Source organism: Charadrius vociferus, unplaced genomic scaffold (assembly GCF_000708025.1).
Source record: "Charadrius vociferus isolate BGI_N301 unplaced genomic scaffold, ASM70802v2 scaffold1039, whole genome shotgun sequence".
NCBI classification, from domain to species: Eukaryota; Metazoa; Chordata; class Aves; order Charadriiformes; family Charadriidae; genus Charadrius; species Charadrius vociferus.
The window spans coordinates 437,451-447,115 of NW_009650167.1; the positions used below are offsets into that span (position 1 = coordinate 437,451).

A 9,665-nucleotide genomic window follows, 5' to 3' on the forward strand; every position below is an offset into this window, starting at 1 on the left:
TGTGCCCTCATGGCGCCGGTGCTGCCGCTGGCGTTTGAGGCGGTTAAAATTGCCTTTCCATTCTGCAAGGGGAAAGGAGGCATCTGTATAAAATGTTTCCCGACTTCGTTAGATGTTTTTGCAGCGTTTTCCAGCGCAGTTGTCGCAATGGGTGAGAAGTCCCCCCAAAGCGTAATGGACGCAGCTCCCGTGCGGGGAGGGTGTTGGTCAGCGTGGGCTCACAGGCCGAGGGTGGCCCTGCTTGCCGAAACACCCTCCTGAGCACCCAGTATGAGAGCTGCACTATGAAAACACAAACCTGAACTAGGTTGTATATTTCAAGCATTGTTACTAGCGTTCAAAGACACGGGGCAGTTGTGGTCTGTCTCCCAGAGAGCTGGGAAAAGTACTTGTGGGTGTCAAGAGGGAGCGAATCTTTTTAAGATGCATACTTTGCTTTTGCTGGTTGTATTGGAAAATATATTAGGCACTTGAAGAAAATGAACCGCAGTGTTCTTGGTGAAAAAGAAGCATCACTCAGATTTAGGAAAGTTTGTCAGAAGCATTTATTTTACGTCAACTTGTATAGAGAACATTTTCTCTTTTTCAACAGATAAAGGCAAGGACGTGTTTGTTTTCCTGTTTGTTTCTGGCAGAGAAAAAAAAATGTAAAATTCAAGATTCACCAGATACGCAAATTTTAAAAAGTTACTTGTTTGTGGGGAATGCCTTGAGTGGGAACAAGCCATGAAGATGACACACAAAGCAGCCGAGTCACTGAGGGGATTAGGACACTTTTCTCAAAGGGGAAATCTCACACTGAACATCTTTGGCAGTACGAGAATTTCTTCTGATAAAACAAACAGAGGTTGTTACTGAAAATAGATTTGGGATGGATTCTGCAGCCGCCTCCAAGAGACTGCATCAACTCAAAAGTCCCGATAAGATTTTTTTATATTTCAACTATTTTGATGAGATCTATGAACCTGGACTTCACATAAAGCAGTTTCTAATTCAGTAGAAAATGAAATACTTTCTTTTTTTTTATTAACAATACACTTCACTTGATATCTAGATTTTCAGTAGTTGTGGGTTTAGATATTTTTTTTTTTACATGAGCTCTCTTTCTCTCTTGTTAAATATCTGGGGAGATTCACCTCATTATTTCTCTGCTCTGTGACCTCAACAAGAAAACAAAATCTAATCACCTTGTTGGAAATGACAAAACAGGTTTACTCGATAAGTTTTGCAGTACAGTTGTGAATATGGCACCAGACACTGGAAGGTTGAAGGGCTTGTACTCCATCAAGATTGATATCACATCCTCTCACTAGTGTCAGATTTGCTGGTTTGCTGTGGAAACACAGGTATTTGCACAGCTGAAATACTAAGAAGTAGTCTCAGCTCTAGGAGAGGTGGGAGGAAAAAACTGATATTTACAGTTCCAAGGAGATTTTGACTTCCCCTTTCCCTAGCAGTACAGTTTTGTTTCCTGCAGGGTTTCAACTGTTGTAACCAGAACTTTGTGCGCTAGATCGTTTGATCCAAACATCAGGCATGTCTGGTTGGCTGTTTGGTAACACGACCGGACCTTCACTCCCTAATCCAAATCGATTTTTCCATGAAGAGCTGTTCTGCTGCGATGCCGCGGGAGAGATATCAAAGACAGTCTCCCTCAGGTCCAGCCGCAGGGTATCTCTCTTCCCGTTCAAGTAACCTCTCTCTGTTTGACTGTACGAATCAGACAGCTCTAAGACATCTGGGCAAGAACTGGCTGATTCAGCAAGCTTTAGGCCTTGCTCAAAATCGCTAATCGACGTCTCACTGGAGATGTTGAGCATGTCAAAGGAGCTGCCAAGAGAACAAAGGCATCTGTGAATTTTGTAGATGTCAGCAGCAGGGAGCTGGCTGTTGTCTGAGGTATAATCTGACTGCTGCTGGGCAGTGTCACTAGAGAACTGTGATTTATTGAGCTGCCCTTCTTCTTTCATGCCAGCCGGCTGGATATGGTCCAGCCCAGACCCATCCCAAGCTTTCGGACCGTACTTTCGACATCGACAATCTCGGCAGAGTCTCTCCCTGTGAATTTCTGCTCCTGAGCTGCTGTGCTTGTATGGAGAAGAAGTTTGCAAGGCAGGACACTGGCACAGGCCAACCTGCTGGTCTCCAAGGGTTTCCTGCAGATTCTGTCTCTCTATTTCAAGAGAGGGATTCATTCCTGTTCTGGGGCATCTGTTGTCTTCAACTTGTGTGTCTTCAGAGAGCACTGACGGCCGGTTGGACAGCTTGCTTGTGGAAGTGCTGTTGTCAAAACTGTCACTGAGTTTTCTGGACAAGGGCTGGAGCTCGTATTGCTCGTTTGCAGTGTTGGACTCCTGGACCTTCCGCAACCGGTTTTGCTTCTCGCTCCCCCCACAGGCAAAGCTTCCATTCAGCCCAGAGTCATCAGAGTAGTCTTTCATGGTGTGGGCACAAGGCCAAAGTATCTGCCCACAGTTCTTCTCTGGGCCGAAGAAGCAGCACAGTGACTGGAAGAAGAAGCTGGCAAACCCACAGCTGATACACTTGATCATCATGATGAATATCCCCAACTTCCTATATGCCAGGACCGTTGCAGGCAACATAATGACCCCTGCAGAGAAGAGCGCAGAAGCTGCCATGGCTGTGGCACAGCTCATCTGCTTCAGGGAAAAGGCCACTCGGCTCAGGCGGTCGGAATGGGGGCACAGATGATAGGAGATGCAGTAGTTGACGGTAAAGTCAACAGAGAGACCTACTGCAGCTGAAATGAAGAGAGATTCCACTGCATTGAGTTGCCACTCCAAGAGGACCAAAAGGCCAACAGTTACCAGGACAGTGCCCGCAATGGCAGTAACAGAGAAAATGCTAAGGAGAACGTTCCAGGTAGTGAGCAGCAGCACTACGAAGGAAATGGCTATGGAGAGCCCCATGACCACCATCGTTTCTGTGCTGAGACTGTGCTGGAGATTGTATAGCTCTAGTTTACTGGTAAACCACCCATTCTGAAGCCCCACAGGAGCAGTTTTCATTTCCTCTGTTACCCAGAGGTTGATTTCCTCATAGAATTGTTTGGCTTTGCTGTAGTTGAAGCTATAGTGATAAATAGTTTGAAACTGCAGCACTAAGGCAGCAAGATTTCCCTCCCCGTCAAACCTGAGGCCCAGATCGTATGTTTCTGCCCCTTCCCTGCCTTGCTCCAGGAGCATCATTTTGATGCAGTGTAGAAAGACTTCGCTTCTGTAAGGGAAGGAGAACTGGTTACAGCAAAGGTTGAAGCTGTGGTCTCTTTGGGAGCACTGGCGACTGTCCATCCACCTGAGGAACTCCTCCATGAAGCACACAGTAGATTTCTGCTCTGTGTTGGCGTAATAGAAAGTTTTGTTCTTCACTTTTTGGCAGAATTCGAGGAGCCATTTCTGGGCATCAGGGTTTTGGATTGTGAAGGTGACATCTGTCACTAGGGTGCCATTGCTTTTTGGATTGAAATGGTCCCCATTATCCACGGGCAGAATGCCCCAGACTATCGTGACAGGCATACGCTGCCCTTCTCCATGCTCCAGCCTCTCAAACATGAACTGGTGGCAGTACTCAGAATCGTACCTCTCAAAGGGGTGGCTCAGCCTAAACACCTGCACAGATGACGTCTCCAGAGTGGGGAGTTTGAGTTTTGGGTTGGAACAGGAAATGTAGGCACCTCCTATCGCTAAGGCAGCAAACCAGCAGATCCAGATGTACCGAAACTTGATGACCCCACAAGGCAGAAGCTTTTCAAACAGCAGCTTGGAGGTTTCAGACAGCGTGTTCTGGACACCCCTGAGAATGTAATGGAGGGAGAGAGCGACTCTCTTATGGCTGGCGTTGTTCCAGTAGTCTTCTGGCTTGTAAATGCAGGTTGCTGCTATGTAGCGCTCGTACAGCACAGCCGAAGAAGGAAGCCAGGTCATCATGAATACCAGATTGACCAGCACAGAGGTGCCCATGTAAATAGCAAAGCAGCGGATGGCTATTATATTGCTAATGTAGCTGGCATAGAAAGCAGCACCCGTTGTGAAGCAAGACGCCAGTGTGAGATATGCAAAATGGTGCATGGTTTGACTCACCCACTGAGAAAGCCCAGCGGAAGGGTTCTGGCTCTTGCTGAGGTTCCAGAGGTCGAAGAAGACAAAGGTGTGGTTGGCACAAATGCTGCTGAGAATGACGACTGCTGTCAGGTTTACGAAAGGGAAATAGGTGAATCTGAAGGCCACCTTGTATAAGAAGTAGGAGATCATTAAAGAACTGACAACAGCGAGCAGGACCATCAAGGTAATAAAGACAGAGCGTAAATAAAAAGAAATGCTTAGAAAAATAGCTAATATTGCCAGGACTGGATACTTAGTGTCCAGTAAAAGATAGTGCTGGAATAGTTTCTGTTTAAGGCCCAGGTCCATTCCAGTGATAGATGTATAGTTGTCAAACAGATCCCAGGATTCAAGATTGTCTAAGTAGATCCCCATCATAGATGCACCTTTCCTTGTAGGCAAAAACAGCAGGCTGTATTTGAGAGATGGCACTTGGTACTCCATTGTCTGGGGACTAAGAAAGTCTCTGTCCACCAAGAAGTGAAGAAGCTGGTAAATGGCATTGAATCGGGTACATTTTTCTGGTACTTTGGCACACTGAGAGTGTTTCTGTCTCACAGACTCAGGGCCTATGCAAGATGGTGTGAGGATACCTTTGTGGTAGTCTGGAGCACAGGCACGAAGTAGGGCCAGGGTATGGGAGATGTCTCCCTGGGTTATCTCCAAACAAGATGACCTGTTGTACAGGACAGCAATGTAGTTCCCCAGAGACCAGCTTGGGCAGCATTCGTTGGCTTCAGTACGTTGGCAGAGGTCTCTAAAATGAACATGTGAGCGTATCTGAAAAACAGAGCATCATGTCAGACCCTCTCTGCATGCTTTGTCTCACAGCCCCATAGTCTTCCTTGCCCTGTGCAGTAATCTTCCCCTCCAGGCGTACAAGCCATGGCTTGCCATCCTCCCAGTGACAAATTGCAAGTCCTAAAGCTATTGAAACATGCTATCCTTTTGCAAAAATTACGCCCTGTCCATTATTTATATTTTATACCCTCTGATTTGAAAATTTGGATCCTATGGCAAACACAGTTAATCCAATTAAACTTCCCACTTGCAAAACTTGCTGTCACAGTATCCAAGACAATAGCTCCATTTTGGTAATTAGGTTCTGCTGCCCAAAATTCTCAGCAGCTTCTGATGGACAACGTTGGCTTCAGGACCAAGCTTTTGTTCAGTGTCCATTTATTCTTGTTTAATGGCTGCTGCTACTTTGCAGCTGGACTTTAGTGACAGGTGGAATCATCTGTGTATTGCTAAGTAGGTAAAATGCTTTGGAGTCCTCTAGGCTGAAACCTGTTCTGTACCTTACATTATTTTTTGTCTGGCTTTGTTTCAGTTAGAGATTAAAGATTATGGCAGTCAGAAAAGAGTCAGCATGTATATATGTTCTTCCTGACATTACTAACCTTGTCATGTTCAATTTGACACATGGACTGAATAGCTTGCAAGTTCCATAAGCTCCCAGCAGTTGTGGACATAAATACCAGCTGGGAATAGCTCTTTTCTGAAATAGAAGAAAAAAAAATTTAGAAAAAAGATTAGGTAATGAAGGTCAATCAGCCAGGCTGTTTGGAGTAGACTGTCTATGCATGGGAAAAAAAAATAAAAAAAATATATATTGCTGTCTATATGACTGCTATGGAGGACTCCCTGAAGGGAAGGAGGTCACAAAGACAGTAGCTTGTCGTGAGTGGTACCATCTGCCTTGTGTGATCTGACCTCTGCTCCTCGCCCATCTGTCAGCAGCAGGAGAGCAGCATTGGGGCATTTTCAAAATATGTTGTCTGCAGTCGGCATGCTTTTAGTGAGTGTTGGCATCTGGTTCTGCACCCCTGTTACAAAGTGAGGGGCTCGGGTTCAGCCAGAAGCTCCCAAGGACCTGAGGGTTTAGGGTTTGACTGGTTTCAGAGGTGGAGTAGATGCGAGGAAGGGAGTAAAAATACCTATATGCTGTTCCTCTTTCTTCTACTGACTAGTATCCATTTTGAGACAAATTTGGTGTGTCTTGGAGTTTTCCTCTTTTTCCTCTCCAGCTTTTACTGCCACTTAGATTTTTCAAGAAGAAAAGAAGGATCAGGGAGGGAGTGGGAACAGACAGGGAGTGGGGCATATACCACTTTTTCAGAGTATTCACTTTTGATATGGGTAAATGGTAAAAACAGTAGTCCTCTTACTGGTGCTTTTAAGGTGTATTTCTAAAGGGGAAAAAAAGAAGTATGGCAGAAAGTTAAGGAGAAACAACTCTTCTCCAGAATTTCAGAACACATTTTTTCTAACCAATCATTTATGAAGTGCTGGAAGATCACTATCCAAAAGATGGCATAGGTTTCACAGGGTGGGATTGTATGCATTGCTTTCTTAGACCACTTTCAGAACAGTTCCCCATGTCCTAAACCACTTCGACAATTCTGTATCCTGTTGAGTTCTGGGTGTGTAATACTTACTGCCCCATTAAGATTTCACTCACCTGGAGGACCACAAAAGAAACCATCCGCTCTGTAGATTTGTTGCACCATTCTCCGTGTCCTTGCTTCCTGTTCTCCCTGAGCAGTCTTCTCTCCTCCGCTAATACCAATGTCATCATAGCTAGCAAGAGATCGGAGTATTTGTGTAACTAGAGATCATCTGGCTATGAGTTACGTTCACTGACAAGACTCTGGTGCCACACATAACACTGCTGCAGCAATAAGAGTTCTCATAGTCTGGAAAGAGCATTGCTTGGATGGGACCTTTTCAGTGCTGGGTTGACTGTGCGCCTTTTAAGGGAACTGCATGAGACTAAGTGAGAAACAACATCCCTTTGTGCAGACATGCTGAGTTGCCTCTGCAGTCCCTTGAAGGTAAATAGTGAAGTAAATGCATGAAGAGTTTAGAGCCTAATTCCTGGCTTCAAAAATAGGGACCCCAAGTCCATTGCAGGCAAATAGACTAAACTCTCCAGTGCCTTGATCACTTTTAATTGTAGTATATATGTTGTAATTCACATAGATATCTTGGAGCATTGAATCTATAACTTTACAGACAACATCTTCCTCAAAAACCCCAAACCAAACTTAAATACCTTTTCTTCTCGGCATAGGGAGAAAGGGAAAAGGTCTTCTTGTAGCCTGTATGGCTCTCTACATTCCTCCACACAACAAGCTTTCTGCCAATGTCAGTATCTCGTGGCTCGAAACCCTGCAGCCAAGCAAAAGTATTTGTCATCAGCTTGTATTTTGGTTTAGCTTAGCATTCCTTAATCCTCCTCCTAGACACAGAAACTATATGAGATTATTACTGCATCTTGGAGAGATACACAAATTTAATTTTCCCTGGAAATACTGTATCCCAGAGCTGACAGAAAAAAAAAATATTCCACCTTTCCTTTCCTTTTTGGGCAAGGGTGGCTACAATTCTCTCTCCCTGATCTCATAAGACTCTTCTCCTCTTCTTGAAGTAAAATAGTCACTTACAGAAATAGGAGTAATTTTCCTCTTCCTGGACAAACTCTAGCCTATTCTTATTTTCTCAGGATTTTTCCATTAACAAGAGACAGGGATGTCTTTAGAAGATGTGGGATCCTGCACAGAAAACAGGACCCCGTGCTGCAATGCTCAGAATGGGGCAGTGTCTCCATTTCAAGCTTCACACACAGGCTGTAGGAGCCAAAGCCAGATCCTCCATCCAACCTCCGCCCAGGCTAGCTCATCCTTTTGAGCAGCCCCAGCCTTCCAACAGGGGAAGGGGAGCAAAAGGAGCAATCCCGGTTTGTGCTGGCAGTGTCTCCGCACCGAGGTGAGGGCACTAGTGTGAGTCCACGGCACTGCTGAGAGGTGAGCTTGTGCCTGCCGCTGGCATAGACTGGGCTCTTGCTGTGGTGTCACAGAAACAGCAAATACTGTGCATTACTCTGGCACATTATGTTCATCCTGAAGGAATCTTGCTTCGGTTGCATGCTGCGAAGATGTGGGTTAAGGGCAGCAGATCACTGATAAACACGGTCATTTTTGCTAGTGGCTTTAATGTCCTCCTTGATTTACTGATTTACTGTCCTGCCTCGCTGCCTCTATCTGCAGAGAAGGAAGGCAGCGTGGGCTCATTTTATATGGCAGAAAGAATATATCACTGGTTGGCCCATGGATTTTCCTTATGTTCATGTTGACATACTGTCTGTAGGGACTTACCATTAAGGGTTCTGAAAAGTCAGGCAAATTTCCAACAAGCAGGCCAGCTAAAGTGCAAACCACAGCCATCACTGAACACAGCACCAGGACGGCTACAGGCCACTCTGCGATCATTTGAGAATAACTGGAATCAACAGGAGGAGAAAAAATGCAGCTGTTAAGGCGCTTCTGCTATTATCATGAAACCTGCTGTTGAACCAATGTAGTGTTAGTAAAAGGAAGTAGAAGAATTAGGGCTTTCTGATTTGAGCATTTATTTATTGAAAAGCTTAGAGGCTCTAGTACAGCTATTAATGAACATATTATACTTCCAACTGGATGTTTGCAGGCAATTCTAATTAACTGGGGTAATTACATTTTGCCTCCCTACATTTTCCTGCTTTTTCAATCAGAAATAATAAAAACCAGACTCTTGCATCCTCGGGCAAAATGAAGCTTTAAATATTTAACTTAAAAGCTTGCATTTGTAAAGAGCTTCTTCCTTTTTTCCCCCATTGTGCAATGTAAGCTAGTAGCTGCCTAACAGTTTGGTCTGCAGGTTTTCACCCTGTGGACCCTGAGAAGTCTTTGGGCTATTCTGAAGGGTCCCCTGAAGATAACTAACTCAAGCAAGTCCATTGTCGTTGGTCTAAATTCACTCACTGTATAGGGGCCTGCCTTACTGTTGGGAAATGTATGGACATCTGCACAGCAAAAAAAGGATGGAAAGCACCAGTCTGATGTGTACCCGATGTTAGGATTGCCAGCAGCATTCATGGAGTGGACAAGAAGCTTTCGCATCTGCAGGATGAATGAATCTCACCCTGGTATCAGCCTCAAAACCAAATGCTGAACCTACAATAAGGGCACTGCAAATGCAGCAGACCAGTTTTTCTTCAGGATCTGGAGAACACATGCAAGCCCACAGGTCAGGGCTGTGCCTGGAATGTGTATTAGTGTGGTACGGTGGCACACACATTTTTAATGGCATTTCTATACAAACAAAACCCTTCCAGAGAAGCAGCTTACCCTGGCCAAAACTCTTGCCAGGTACTTTTGTTCTTAAGAGCTGTCTAAAATTTTCCATCCAAGGTCTATTTTTCTTTTGGGACAAACTGTCTCTCCTATGGGATGATTTATCTGAGTTACTACACCACAATTTTTTACCAGTGCAGGTTTTACTGCCTCAAGATTTTTATCTTCCTCAAAAATATCTGTTGAGATACAAGATGTCAGAATGGGTTCGTGCTCTGCTTTGGCAGATTCTAGGCAGTTCTTCTGCATTCTGGTGTATTTCTGAAATATAGGAAATTCTTTGTTCAAAAGTAGTTGACAAATATTTGAGCTTCATGGGGAAGTGAAATATTTATGAATGTTAGAGCGGCTGCACCAGTGTGTATCAACC

The 9,665-nt window shown here is 44.7% G+C and overlaps 1 protein-coding gene across 1 annotated transcript in view; it reads right to left on the bottom strand.

The window, feature by feature from the left end:
• Positions 1–1,481: 1,481 nt before the first annotated feature.
• The window catches only part of DISP2 (dispatched homolog 2 (Drosophila)), an 11,476-nt gene continuing 3,292 nt past the window's right edge, over positions 1,482–9,665 (bottom strand). The window contains exons 3-7 of the mRNA XM_009892426.1: positions 8,282–8,405; positions 7,180–7,295; positions 6,586–6,704; positions 5,525–5,622; positions 1,482–4,901 (exon numbers count right to left, since the gene is read on the bottom strand). Of these exons, the coding sequence (XP_009890728.1) occupies positions 1,482–4,901; positions 5,525–5,622; positions 6,586–6,704; positions 7,180–7,295; positions 8,282–8,405 (3,877 nt within the window). The remainder of the gene's footprint in view (positions 4,902–5,524; positions 5,623–6,585; positions 6,705–7,179; positions 7,296–8,281; positions 8,406–9,665) is intronic.